We start from the raw sequence: 15,052 nt of genomic DNA, 5'->3' as shown, positions 1-15,052 counted from the left end.
CAGATGAAATTGATTTGAACAGCGAAAGTGCATATATATACCTAGAAGCATTCATAAATGCATTTATTAGTAAATAATTAGAGCATTCTAAAACATTTCCGAGAAAAAAAATCATCACGACCTAAACACAGAGGCAAAGCAGAGCTTCACAACAATTTCGATACAATTTAAAACACTACATTACAATATATTCAATAGAAAGAAGCAACTCATTTTTTTTTTTGAAAAATCAAGCCGAAAAAACATTATCAACAAAAATTTCGTAACTACGTCTAAGATGATGTCCATGAACCACCTTAACAAACATTGAGAACCAATGACTGAGCGGAAACTATGGCGAAATATTTGGGTATACCGAAAAATTTCCAAATGTCAAAGTTTGCAAAAACAACGAGCACAATTTCAAAAATTGATTATTTTTGAGTAGATTCTTTTTCTACCAAAATTATGGCGTAGCAACTTATGCAAGTGATATCCCCGAAACACGGTCTTCGAGTTGAATCCTTAATCTCAGATTTATCAGGGTAGTTTCCGAGAAAAAGCAAACGATCCAAAAAAAATCGGTCGAAAATTCTTTTCAACTGAAAGAGCGAGACAACAAACGTTGCAGACAACGGAATTTCTAAGCACACAGGGTAGTAAGCAGTCTATCCATTGTTAAACCTTTTTTGAAAATCGTTATACTAAATGTTTAGAAAAAATTGCCATTACCGAAAATTGCAAAAATTTCTATTAGCGTCTCAAAATAATAAAAAGCAAATCACATACATTTTCATGTTATCTGCTTTAAATCGACATGAACTAGCCACCAATGAGCCAGGTTTTAAAATGTACGACTATGAAGCAAAAATTAACCAAATATAAAAAGCAGAAGTGTCACCAAATAATAAGCACCTTCATCTGCTACTTTGGTTGCAAAAAAATCTGGATACCGTAATAAGACACTACGCTCCGCGGGTGTAAGAATCATTTTTGTACCTATCCAAACTGAAACATGCCGAAGCATTTAAAAACTATCCTTGAAACTACGCATTTGTCGCAAACAACGCAAATTGACTTAGCCGATATAACATAAGCCGCGTCCGTTTCACAAAAAAAAACTTGGTTTAATTATTTAAATCAGAGTTAGTAAATTTATGCACTATAGAACAACGTTCAATTTAGTAACAATTGTACGAATTAAAAGTAAAAAAAAAATAAAAGCGGGGCTTTGCAACATTTGCGATACAATCAACACATTGCATTACACGATATTGTATAGCAGGAAATGTCTCGGCTGATGTTTATAACAGCTCTAACCAGCCTTGAGAATCAAGGAACAAAAAGCAACTAAGGTGAAAAAAAATGGGTCGACCATTGTTAAGCTGAAAACGAAACTGTTGTCTTAAACAATGTAGAGCTTTCAAACTTTAAAACACAAAATTTTGACAGTTCATCCCTCCTGAAACACGCAAATGCGTTTTAAAGTCCTCGCTAAATCTACGCAACATATGATGGATAAACTTAAACATAGACCTCGTTTAGCCGAAAAAAAGTAGAAATTATTCAAAATCAGAAATGGTACATTTACTAACTACAGAGCATTTTCAATTATAGAAAAAACCGCTTGATGAAAAAAGCCTCAAGCAAAGGAAAAAACTTACTTGAAAAAAGTACCACATATTATAATAGTCATTTTGAAAAAACGGCAAATGAGCCGACGGAACTAAAACAAAAAATCCGAAAAAACGGATAACGGGACAATCTAGCGAATTAGGTGTGAACAACGTTAATCGATTCTTACTTACAAAAGAAAATTTTCGAAATCAGAGTTGATAAATTTACAAACTATAGATCACCTTTCAATTATTTTTTAAAATGTTTAAGTCAGAAGATGATCCTGCAACTTGGGAAGTAGGCTAATGAAAAACCTCAGATATCAGATATCATAGTTTGCAACTGAGAAAAAAACGGAAACTGAGCCAGTAAAAAATTAGACGAAAACTAGGAATCATAAAACTACCTGGATTACAACCCAACATTAACCACGTCAGTTTTAGTAAATTTTCAAGAAAACAAGCATGTCAGCCTTCACGTAACTTTGCATATCAGCAGCATGACTGCCAGCCAGCAGTGAGCATGTCAGCCTTTACAGGAAAAAAAAACTAGTTCCCAGTTACAAGACATTTACTCTCATGCAGCAAATCAAAAATCTTATAAAGCTTTCAAAATTCTGAAAAAATGGAAGAACTTTGAACACTTGGTAGATAATTTTTCCTTGCCTATCTGAAGTCTTCCTTTTAACTGGAAACATTAAAGAACTTCATAACACAGAAGTGAATCTGAGCTCCGCAATCCTTGCAATAAAACGAGAATAAACTAAACAGCATGGCGCTCAGAAGTAGTAAATAGGCTTTTGAACGATGCTACCATTGAACTAGAAAAACGAAAATAAAAAACGATTTTCAAATGGGGTCCTCGTGGGTTCGACCTTGAGCTATCAAAATAAAGTTCAATGTCAAACCCTCAAAAGAACGAATTTTGAGGTAAAAAAGCCGACAAAATTAAATCCGTTACCCAATAAGATGAAAGTAAACCAAAATTTTTGGGCAGAAGATACTCAAAGGCCTGTTATTTCGATTGAACCCAAAAAACAAAGAATTGCGAGGGTAGTTTTCGAGAAAAACGGTATGAAAACCAAAAGATGACATTTGCGAGGGCCATAACATTTTGTGTTAAAAATGCGTGGCCACTGATTCCATGGAGCTTCCCAGAGATCGTTTTGGATTGAACCTTCAGATTTGGGAGCGTAATTTTCGAAAAGAAAAATCAAATGATTTCAGAACAGTCACAGAATCAAAATCTTGACTTTGCCGAGGGCCATTACTTTTTCGATAAGAAAACTTGGGGTGTAGCCACTCATGAAGGGAACCTTCCCACAGCTCGCTCTTTGGATTGAACCAAATTTGGGACGGAATTTTCGATCGTAGTCGAAAGTTTCAAAAAATCTTCTGACTTTTCTGAGGACGATAACTTTTTGCGTAAAAGAATTATGGAGAAGCTGCTAAAAAAGGAGCATCCCACAAACCATTTTCTTTATTGAACCCAAAATCACAGATTTGAGAGGGTAGTTTTTGAGAAAACGATAGAAAACCTTAAAATAAGGGTAAAATATTCTCCCCACAGCCTTTTTCGAAGGACGTAGACAATGTAGTAAGGTTAAAACAAGACTAGGGAATTTTACAGGCACACAGGGGAGTAAGCGATCTTTCTATTGATACTCTTTTTTTGAAAATCGAAAAAAAAGTTATTGAGAAAAACAAAAACTAAAAAAATCCATAGCGTCTCAAAAACAAACCACAATCTCGTAACTTTTCATCAACAAACAGGAATTATAGACGAACATGTCAAGCAAGACATCGATTTATAAATAAGCAGTGGATCAAAACTTATGATGCAGAAGCAAAGCCAACAATCTTTGGGCAGATATCAGTTTAGAAGAAAAAAAAACTGATTTTGCTTTTAAAATTTCAGTTTTAAATCCACCTGAAACTACAGTCAGGGGCGGATCTCGGATTTTCTCGAGGGAAGGGGTGGCGGATTTTCAAAAAAGCTTCAAAATTTTGTCGACCTTTTTTTCAGGTCGAGCAAATTGATATTCCGAGCTACAAAGCACTGAAAAGTCCGTTTTGGGCAAAATTCCCCCCTTAAATTTAGTATATTAAATTTAGTATATATTGCGCGCTCCATTCCCCTCCATATGACGTCCTCCATTCCCCTAAATCCGCTCCTGACTACAGTGAACAATCCTTGCAGCTACCACGATACTAGCTTGCATCACAAGATAATTCCGTACTGTGGCATTTAAGCCAATAAAACTTGTCACAATTCAATTTTTAGGTTTCTTAACGCTCTGAATTTCGGTAACAATTTATGATTGGCATTTTTTTGAATTAAATCAACCCAATTTGAAAAAACTGGATCAAAAAGTAAAACTTTCATTTTGCAGGGAAATCTGATAACTAAAATGAATTTTTGAAATTAGAAGTCACGTTTTTCGTGACCTTTACACTTCCGCTGATTGATAGTGGAGCTTGCCCCGGCCCTTTAACAAAGGAACAGTTGATTTCCTTTATTAAAGGGCCGGCAAGCTCCACTATTAATCAGCGGAAGTGTAAAAGTTAAAAACTTAAAAAGAAATCAAAATTCAAACTGAGAAAAAAATTGAGGCTGAACAAATTTAAAACTTTTCTTGAAAGAGCAAAAAATCATCACGAACTAGATAAGTGTCTGAGCTACGTTCATTGTCTCTTAAAAACCGAAAAACAAAATGATCGAAAACTTTGCGAACTTTTTGCGGATGAACTTGAATGAAATTCAATGAGTACATATTTACCTAGGTGCATTTCATGAATGCATTAATAGCTATGAATGCAATACTTTCGTTATTAGATTATATTGAGATTTTTTCATGAAACATACAAACAAAAAAATTAGCAAAACCTAAATAAGTTGAAATCACTTCGTTCATTTACACTAAAAAAATCGATTTGACACTACATTGAAATCAAATCTATTTTCTATGGCAGCAAAACTTTTGGTCTGCATTAAAACCAAAAAGCTATAAGGAAATTTTATTACGCTCTGATAACAAAATAAAAAGTCGAAAAACTATTGAAAAGCTGATTTGAATAAAAACAAATAGCAAGAAAGACTACTTAAATTGGTACGAAATCAAAACGGTTGACAAAAAAAAACATAGCCAACAAACAGTTGGAGAAGAGTCGAAAAACAGAAAAATTGACTTGTTTTTTGAACTTCAAACAAAAAATATATGGCCTTAAATGGCTCTTTGAATTCCAAAAACAATTGACATTTTTTTTTGATATATGAACTCAATTTGAGCAAAACTGGATCGATAGAAAAGTTTTTTTTTCGTTTGTCAAAACTGAATATTAAAATCCTATTTTGAAACTAGAAATTGATAACGTTTTTTTTCCGCGTCATTTCAGCTTTCCTGATTGGAGAGTGCATTTTGCGTACCTTCTAGCAATCGAACTTCAATTTACCTCAAAAATGCATATATACCCAAGGGCATTCATATGTGCGTTTATGAGTATGAATGTACTTCTTTTTTATTACAGCATTCTTAGACTTTTCCTGAAAAAAATCATCACGACCTATATAAGAGTCTGAACTACGTTCATCAACTCTTAATCAATTACTTCTGAAATTCGTTTTTGTAATTTTTGCTTTAGATACTGCGTTTCTCGAAAAACGTTTGGTATATATTCCTCAACCAGACGAGGCGTGTGCGCTTGACATTTATCATCGACCATATCAAAATATACATCAATGCGCTCGGGCACATTCGGACAGTTTGGTATGGAGCAAAATAATGTGACAACTGAGCCGCTTTTTTCAAAAAAAATGTAATTTTCAAGTAAAAAGTTAATTAGTGCTGTTTGCATTTGAAATATTTACAGTTACGAGAAAACTTAAAAGCCATTTATAAACGAAATAGTTTTCCTCGTAGTGATTCGCTTCCTGCTGGGGAAACAAAACTTTAAACGTCAACAAAAAGAGTAACAACAATTTTTTCCCTTTCATCGCTCATCAGGTAGTTATCTTTTATTCTGTTTAAATCTTTTGTTACTGAAAAACAACTTATTTCAATTTTCGTAGTAACGGAACAGATCGCTTCCAAAATACAGAAGAATCAATCCTGCTAATAAGCAGAAACCGTCCGACTTAGCGAGGAAGAGTGTTTTTAATATGTTTGCTATTGTGATCTGCGCAGTAATTGAAAAAGCATCCATAGCTCTTAGACGCCATTAACGTTATTAAAATCAGTGAACTGACTCTTTGAATTCAAACTTTAATAATCCAAGATTAAAATAGCTTAGTGTCAATTAAAAACACTTTTTTTGGCCACAACTACTCTCTCGCTTTCCTGTCCCTGTAAAAGATAGGCATTTCAGCAATATCAGCTGATGAACAACAGTCCTAAGTTAACAAAGCCCACTCAGTTTGACCCGAGAGCTTATTAGGAGAACATTTCTACAGTTGCTATCCTTTTTTGATAATGAAAAACAAATAAAAAAACCACTGAAAAAAAATCAGGTGTGATAAAAAATCCGAAATAGTGAAAAAATTACCTTAACAAGCCAAATAATTTATTAGGTTCGATTTGGAAACTTATTGACAACTGAAAACTGCTCAGACTACCCCTGAACTTGTGATTAAACTGAGTGATAAAAAACTATTATTTATTAACTTTCAGTTTAGCTAGCAACCATTCCTCAAAAAGGGCCGCAAACCTTTTGCAAAACTTCTTTCACAGAAGAACAGACAAAATATACAAGAAAGTTGCTTAAAAATATAAGCAGAAAAATTGTTTTTTGAGCTAAGCAATCAAATATTTATTAAAAAATGATGAAAATAAATTAAAAATCTTATTCAACGGAACTTCAAAACATAGATATAATAACGGAACTTCAAAACATAGATATAATTAGAAGCGAAGCATCAAAAACGGCTTACTGCTATTGAATAACTTAGGCAACTTTCTGTAGAAAAATGAGCAATACTTACTTATTCTATTCGCTATTCGTTTTTGGCACATGTTTCGTGTGTTTTGGCTCGACATACAGTCAATCGTTCGACTGGACTGAGCCCGACACTCGACTCTTATCTTCCGGCAGTTCGCATGCAGTCAACTTCTTGAAATGGAAACGACTCGAGGTAAGAAGTTGTAGCTAAGCATTACTGCAACAAGCTTCGTACATTGTACATAAATAGAAACAGACCCGAAGTAGCATTGCTGTTATCTGAAATGAATAACAGAATTAAATGCAACTCATGAAATTTCAGATTTCGAAAGAGAACATACGGAAACTTTTAACGGGAAGCTAGTCAGTACACTACAATTTTCCTAAGAGTATATTCTTTTCGTTATCAAAATATTTATGTAATGAACTTTCTGATTCAAACTTTTAGGCGTCCCTGACCAACTTGCGAAACATCAATTTTCTGTATAATGTGTATAGCCTCAGAATAAGTCTTCTAGTTTTTGTAGTGTTTGTTTATAAGTTAGTTTGTTTAATTGCCTCTAGTACTTTTTCACGAGATACTTTTTTTGTGTGTTTTAAGATGATGATGATGAGCAGTAGCTCGAAACTACTCCAAATTTATCATTGATCCTCGTACTTTTTCAGATTCTAACTTTTTTCAAATTTCTTTTAGTTATTTTATTAATCAATTAGAAAATGGATAATGAAACAGGAATGATTGAAACTATTTTTAGTCGCTGATTGCGGACCAGGTCAAGAGGGCAAACATGGCTCCTGTAGACTCACAACCAGTAGCAGACTATCAATGGATAGATAGTTCCTATGATTCAGACACACCAAAGGAGCTCATTTCACACAAAAGCAAAAGATGTTCAAGAGGTAAGCAAACTAACCAGTTCAGCAGCGCGCACACAATTTGGTATCATTTTACACAGAGGCGAAGCTGAGCTTCGCACCACTTGCGATACAAATATGAATGACTATGAAAATCAAACGGAAAAAAATCGGTTTTGTCAATAGAAATTGCAACAAAAGCCCAAAATATCCGGATTAAAACTGCCTACAGCATTATAAACTCTACATTGAGCTTTGGGAATGCTATACAGAAGCCAAGTTTTCAAAAAATTCCTTTCTGCGGAATAAGCAGACAAAAATAAGCAGACATACAATAATCTAAATCAGCCAAAAATTATTATATGCAAGAAAAACAAGTCTCAACAGAAATCGAACTCCCGGGCTTTGTCGACTCAAGCATTGGGTTTACAGCAACTTGCAAAACAGCTGAAGCATCGATCTAGGGGAACTAAGCCGACAAAAATAAACAGACGGACGAGTCCGAAAAAGCAAAAAAACTCTAGTTTGCAAAAAAAGTCCCGGACGGATTCGAAACGCAAATCTTTGCCGTCTAAAGCAGTTTTTTTACCTCTACGCCAGATGGTTGATTGGATTTGAGTCTATAGTTACCAAGCGGTAACAAAGCCGAAAAAACCCGAGCAGAAACCCTTCATGTCGAAAAGAAATTCAAAAAAATTCTTAACTTATTAAAACTGTTGCGTCACTTTCATTTCAGAAAAAATTAATCAAGATTCCGGAAAAACTTAAATCGAATGCATTTTTTTTTCATTTTAAAAACTCTCCGTTTCTAAAAAGAATTGTTTTGGCTAGTATAAAAACCACGAAACCTTGAACTATATTTACCCTCTTGTACTGAAAAAATCTACCAAAAAACTACAGAAATTAAAAATTAAACACCGGGCCAAAATAACGACATAAATCATTATACCGGTAGAAAAGAAGAAACCAATAGAAAAATTGATTTCATATCTGAAAATTTTGTGCGATCCAGAGGGGAGCATGAAAACGATGTTTCATTTGAAAGACTAGAAAATAGGTCACAAAGCCTATTAAAATCAAGCCGAAATCACTTCGGCAGAATTAAGTTTTTAAATGAAAGAAACAAAAAAATAAAAAATCTACGAAGTCAAGGGCAACAATTACAAACAGCAGAAGTAAAAAAAAAGGCTCAAATGAAAAACAGGGAAAATTGTGCACACAACAAAAAACACAATTTCCCGTTTGGAAAAAAATAAGTAGACCTGGGTTAGATTCGAACCCAGGAATTTCGCAATCTCAGGCGTATTCGTTACCTCCACACAAAAAGTGCCGGAGACGCAAAGAAAATTGAATTAACTATGAAATGAACCTAAATTTAGCATTTCTAATTTTGACCAGTCTGTGAACAAAGTTCTTTACGGGGGAAAAAGTCTCGTAAACGATTGCAATACCCTTGCTGATCGCAAGGGTAACAACGTCCCTTATTAGCTAAAATTTAACTATCACTAAGTTAGACTCAATAATTTTCTGTATGAAACGGGAAAAATTATCGAAAAAATTTTGAAACATTAATCGCCTATGAGTTTTTTTAACATATTTCTGACAACGTGCAAATGAATAAACATCGTATGCCAAAGTTCCTTTTAAAACTTTTCAGAGATTGGATTATTGAAAGATCAGACAAGAAGGCACTTTCGATGCTTTTGAACTATCAAAATGTTCGGACCACTCCTAACAAATTTGATGATTTACATAAGCGGAGCATGCAAATTTTAGAAAAAATAGTCAATGAAAAAGAGGATAAGGAACAGCGGTTATATAAAATTTATTTCAGATACATTGATAAGAAACAATAAAACATAGCGCCACTTACAGTTGGAAAAGAGTAGCGAACGCAAGTAAACAGAAAAACAGTTAAAAATCTCAACTTTCGAATTTCAAAGAAAAAAATAGATGGCCTTTAAGCTCTTTGAGTTTCTAAAACAATATATGATTGGCACTTTTTGATAACATTAACCCAAGTTAAGAAAACTGGATCAACGGATAAAGTTTTATTCCGCTGGAAATCTAAAAATTAAACTCCACTTTCGAAACTAAAAATTATTCACATTTTTGCGCCATTTCCATGTTCGCATTCCCATTTCAATTGAACTAAGAAAGTGCATACAAATCTAAGTGCATTCAAAGCACTAATAAGTGTGAATGCACATCTGTAGTTATTAGAGCATTTTTCAGACTTTTTCCTTAATAAACAAAAAAAAATCGTTAAGATCTACATAAGAGTTTTCACTAAGTTCATTACTCTTAATTGATTCAATTTCTTACTACTTTCAAATTTAGAATAGAGAAAAATGGGGAGATCAAGCAGTCTGTTAGAGTTTTGAGACGATGACGGTGGGTGCCCACAAGGCGGCATACCCGGGTAGTCGAAAAAAAATACGCATCAAAACAAAATATGACTATAAAAGCAAATTCGTCACAAAATTTATTCAGAACGTTAAACTCCCGGTTAACATCCTGGTTGGCCGGAAGTCTCTATGAATTTACGTGCCAATGACCATGGCCACCCGAAAAAAAATTGTTTTTCGAGACCAAGCTAACAAAAATCCAATATACTTAAAACATTTTCTGTGTAAAATAGCTTTACTTTTATGGAATTAGATAGCGAAAAAGTGCGAGTACTAGAACTTTGATACGCAATATCTTTTTCGACTATCCGATGACAAAATTTTTTCGACAATCCGATGGCAATTATTTTTAGCTATCCAGAACGAAATTTATCTATCTAGTTAATAACCAAAAAACAGCAGTATCAAAGTTTTCTGAGAGGAACTAAGAAAGCACAGAAAATTTTTTCAAAATAAGATCGTTAAAGCGTTCGGTATAGCCCAAATTTATTCGACCCAATAAAAAAGATCCATCAAATTTTCTATTGTTTTGAAGCGATCCTTCCTCTTCCTAATTATAGAATTAGTGTATTTTGAAGGCCTATAATTTACTCGTCATTCAGGACTATAATGAGAGATATACTTTCTTTATTAAATGATACGAGCGAGAATTCACAAACTTCAACGAATGATTTTTGGCTTTGAGTGAATCATATTTTCCAGCTCTCAGCAGGGAGCAACAAAATTTGGGCAATCCGGGAACAATTTTTTCGCCTTTCCGGGAATGAACTTATTTATCGGCTATCCGGTGATTCGACTCGTGTAAAATATCAAAAAATGATCCCATTCACATTTGCAATTAGATTTAAATCAATTGTTTTAGGTGCACGATGCAATTGGAAGGACATGTGGTGAATAAACGAACATATCAACCAATGAAACTGGGCCGGATTGAGAACAAGTTCATTGACTTTTTTGAGTAGCTTGATATAATACATCATACTAAGTCATTTATGGAACTCATTTCATTTGTTTGAAATATTACATCACACCAAGTCAATTATATTATGGAAATCAATTTATTTGTTTAAACCATGAAACAGAAAGAATACAAGAAAAAAGAAAACAACAAGCTTTTCACAGCTCAGTAGTTTTTACTGTTAGGCGGCAAAGATTACAAGCATCAAGAATCTTGATATAAATGAGCTGCGTTAGAACGCTTTTGAGCGCAACCAGGCCAGAAAAATACTAATCAACTCCAGTATAATTCAGAAAAAAATTATTCTGCAGTTTTCTGCAACTTGAGATTTGATACACTTTGGGTTACCTTCATGAACAATATTTTGCAGTTTTGTTTAAATCAGAAATTATCAAGCAAACAGAAAAAACTACATTGTTCTTCATCATTTCACCGTGTGAAAAAATTTAGAAATTTCATTAATTAGGGAAGTGTTAAGGAAAGTACAAAGTGCAGGAAAATCGAGATGGTTGGGAATCAAGTCAACCATATTGTGCAAACTAACACCAGCACATTTCGGACTTTTACGCAAGTTTTCTAAACTTTAACTTCTTTGACGGAATTTGCGTTCAATTGAGCCGATGTGGCTTTAACGGCTAAATCTGATAACAGTTGCTGTTATGAATTCTGATCAAAACAATAAATTCTACTATCTGCTACTCCAAGTAGATTTAGCCTAATTGTAGTGATTAAGTTATTAAGTAGAGAGGTACTCATTTAGAAGTATGGTACCGCCGTTTTCGATGAATCATTCAAAAAGCTCGTTTAGAAGTGTGGTCCCGCCACTTGTACTTCAAGTGGATGAAAAAAAATGACGCGAATCAAAACAAAATGAAATTTTTTGTCTGATTTTAAATGGGAACATTAGTAGTTTTACGGGACCATACTTCAAACGAGGTTTTAAACGGGTTCATACTCGATCATACTTCTAAATGAGTACCAATAGAGACATTTGATTGTACTGATTACTGGATCACTATTGGCAATTTGGCTATTCAGACAAATTCGAATGAAGCAATCAAGGCTTTGCGCAATCTATTTGACTCTCTTGTTGGTTTTGTAGTATTGGAAACGCTACACTAATTTTATAGGCTATAGTTTTATAGCAAAACGTGAATTATTACTTTAATTTTTTGCATATTTTCTCAACACAATATTATATAAGATTTTTTTTTTTGACAAAAATTTTTTATGAGAATTTAACATTGTCAATTCAAACGTTTTCGCAAATTTTGTGCATCGTCAGGATTATGAAATTAAATTTAAAGAAAATGATCGACGATCATGAAAAAAAATCCGATCATAACTTAAATATCATATTAACAATCAAGTTGAACTACTGTTATTACGTAATCAATTACATGAATATTAAACAAGAGTTTCGTTAATTTCTGATAAGTTTTCTGAGTAAGATTAGAAATATCAGAAATTTAGGGAGAAGTAAAGAGTACGCAATTCTTACATAACAATGCTTAAATTTGATTGGTGGAAAGATTTTATTTTTTGTTTAGAACCACTTAAGGTCTTTTATGATGTTTTAACGCCTGTAATTCATTTCATATCAATTTTATTACCCTGACGATGGACATAGTTCCGAAAACGTTCACATTCACATTTCAAAAATTTTTCTTCTTATTTAGCTATGTTTATACATAGACTACAACGCTCCATACGGATTGACACCCATTAGACAGCATTAGCGGGAATACGGTATAACTGGTAGTAGGCCTGGGTTAAAGGCAGAAATTATAGATCAAACGGGCAACAGGCATACACTACTTACTCTAGAAAGATTGCACATAAAGCGGTAACGGCCCAAAATAACACGCGCATGGAATTTAAAACCAAAGAAATTACTCTTAAATTGTAGTCTATGAATAATAATACCTAAGAAATAAAAAATTTTAATTAAAATAAAATAAAAATAGACATTTCCGAAGAAAAAAAATTGTGTGAAATAGAAAGTTTAAAAAAAATTAAAAACGAGTTAGAAATTTGAGGAAACTGTTGCTTAATAATGATGTAGCTGATTACGTACTAACAGTTGTTCGAATTTGATTGGTGAATTTTGTTAATATGATATTTAATTTATGATTGCCATTTTTTCTTGATCGTTGATAATTTTCTTGAAATTTTACTTCATTATCCTGACGATGCACAAAATGTGCGAAAAAGTTGAAATGGCAAATTTAAGTTTTCAATAGGACAAGAATTACCTTTTAGCTAAACATTTGAATCGGATTTCAACGGAGCAAGTTACCCAATGACTTTTAGAGTCAAATTCAAATTTCTAATTTTTTAAATTCTAATTGGATTTTTTATGCTCTCAGTTTGAAAAACTTTAAAAGAGTAAACAATTTCTTATAAGGTAACGGTCGAACGAAGGAACTTAAAGATTGTCCAAGACGCCAGTCAGGCGGTGTTTGCCTATTGTTTTCTAGCTTTGACTTTGAGAACAGATGAATGCTCCAACGCTCTGAAGATGGAAAAACCTAAAGTATGTGAAAATTATTTGATTTTCCCCAGTTAAACTAAATAAAGCTTTTTTTTTAAATCAGAAATCAAGAAATTACAATCATCTGTTTCCTAATCAAAAGAAGAAAAAGAAACTAAAAAAGGAATGAAATCTATTAGTAGCTGCTTTGGTTTTATTTATTCTTCTTCTTAAAACAAAAATCCCTATTTAACAGAAACTAATTTTTTAAGAGTCACTCAGCACTTAGTTTTTAGGAAAATTGTATCGTGAAAAAAATTAAACAATTATAAGATTAATCAATCGCTATTGGGCCGCAAACAAGTTTCCAGCTGACAACCGAAAAGCTACCCCCTTTTTTCAATTCAAGCAGCGGGCACTCTTCTGCTACAATCATATCTCCGCTATGTTCCCGAAAATAATTGTCCTAATTAATGCGATAAATTTACGAGCAATAATTTCCGTAACCGTGGACTGAATTGATGAACATTTGTGTCTACTCTCAAAATATTTCTTAACTCTAGGACTGGATCGACTATGATCTATGATGTAATCAGACCAGAGAATTGTAATTTTGATTATTAACTAAAACAAAATGATATATCAACGATTGTTTCTTTCAGTAAAACTGGAGCAACCAGTGAGGCAACCAGTATATTGTTTAGAAAAATCGTTGCAAATTGTGCAGAGAATTACCCCCTAGACCATATAGTCTGAAAGTTCAAAGAATTCATTTTAATTACTGCAAATTATAAGGAATAGAGTTTCTGTTGGTCAGTTTCCAACTTCAAAACAAAGCAATGAGAAAAAGGTTTATCTCCAGGGCCGCAATCTTGTTGACCGCTCTATTGCCAGATAAAACCTTGATAGGGTCAAAAATTTCATAAACTTTCCTCACGCTCATCAGTCTATAGAGCTCTCTGCTAATTTTTTCACTTAAAAACTCAGCTCATTTTTTTTATATCTACAATATACCAAAAAAGACAGGTTCTCTGACCAAATTGGCTAGTATAAATCATTAGTTTAGACAATTTAACGATTTTTTCATCTAAAATAGCGTTACTAATATACAGTAAGTTAAATATTTATGTATTTATCCTCTCAACACATACCAAAAACGCTCAAAAATTGTATTAAATCCTTCAATTTATTCTCAAAAAGGTAACAGGAAGCCCTGTATGCACACCAAAGGTACTCTAACTGATTGATAAATTGATTTCAATCATCACATGCACAATCAAACGAGAGCTAATATGAGGTTCAATCTCAATTTCCATTGCAAAACCGTGCTTTATTATGATTTTCACCAAATCCGAAATTTCTCCTCTACCCTAATTTAATTTAATTAAACTCTAACCTGATTAGTAAATCAATCAGAGATGTAACTTTCGGCCCAAAATAGGGAAAGAACTATGCGCTCTCACTAGTGCAGGAACTATCAAATGTTTGTTTTTCCGACTAATTTTTTTTCGACGACCTACTTTGAGAGAAGTTCACTAAATTTATGTTAATTTTAGGTTAAATTACGGTAAAACTACAATAATATAAAAAAAATTGGTGAGAAATTTATCAATTTTTAGCCAAAAGAAGCCCAATTAACATAGATAAACCACAAGATAAAGCAAGAAACTGCTGAGTTGTGGTTAAAACCAGCAGAGTTAGGACAAGTTAACTCGCACTTCATCTAATATTCATCGCATGTATCGTCATTAAGGCCATTAAAAAAGTAAATAACCAATTCATCTTAATTTTTATACAATTTCATCCAAACTAAGTCTAATTAAGCTAG

The 15,052-nt window shown here is 33.2% G+C and overlaps 2 protein-coding genes across 3 annotated transcripts in view; one reads left to right on the top strand and one right to left on the bottom strand.

Moving 5' to 3' along the window:
• The window catches only part of LOC134842503 (probable serine/threonine-protein kinase DDB_G0282963), a 40,152-nt gene extending 33,463 nt beyond the window's left edge, over positions 1–6,689 (bottom strand). The window contains exon 1 of the mRNA XM_063858878.1: positions 6,574–6,689. The gene's annotated coding sequence lies outside the window, so the exon portion shown is untranslated. The remainder of the gene's footprint in view (positions 1–6,573) is intronic.
• On the top strand, positions 5,713–10,850 carry LOC134842505 (uncharacterized). 2 transcript variants are annotated; one of them, XM_063858881.1, is made up of 5 exons: positions 5,713–6,007; positions 6,263–6,343; positions 6,555–6,723; positions 7,286–7,430; positions 10,656–10,850. In XM_063858881.1, exons 1-5 carry the CDS (start codon positions 5,973–5,975, stop codon positions 10,685–10,687), a joined length of 462 nt encoding a protein of 153 aa, XP_063714951.1. In that variant the 5' UTR covers positions 5,713–5,972; the 3' UTR covers positions 10,688–10,850. The 2 variants fall into 2 exon arrangements, with proteins under 2 accessions (XP_063714951.1, XP_063714952.1); XM_063858882.1 differs by having other exon boundaries at positions 5,715–5,989.
• The last annotated feature ends 4,202 nt before the right edge of the window (positions 10,851–15,052 follow it).

The sequence above is a fragment of the Symsagittifera roscoffensis genome, chromosome 3 (genome assembly GCF_963678635.1).
Source record: "Symsagittifera roscoffensis chromosome 3, txSymRosc1.1, whole genome shotgun sequence".
Lineage (NCBI taxonomy): Eukaryota > Metazoa > Xenacoelomorpha > Acoela > Convolutidae > Symsagittifera > Symsagittifera roscoffensis.
The sequence above is the reverse complement of the archived record's forward strand: the minus strand, read 5'-3'. Positions and strand labels throughout refer to the sequence as shown.

What these genes read in the sequence shown, in the direction of transcription:
- LOC134842505 (XM_063858881.1), top strand. Translation starts at nt 5,973, where the DNA reads ATGAACAACAGTCCTAAGTTAACAAAGCCCACTCA. An exon ending in AAGTTAACAAAGCCCACTCA is followed by an intron (nt 6,008 to 6,262) that starts GTTTGACCCGAG and finishes ATTAACTTTCAG; the next exon opens with TTTAGCTAGCAACCATTCCT. An exon ending in AAGCAAAAGATGTTCAAGAG is followed by an intron (nt 7,431 to 10,655) that starts GTAAGCAAACTA and finishes CAATTGTTTTAG; the next exon opens with GTGCACGATGCAATTGGAAG.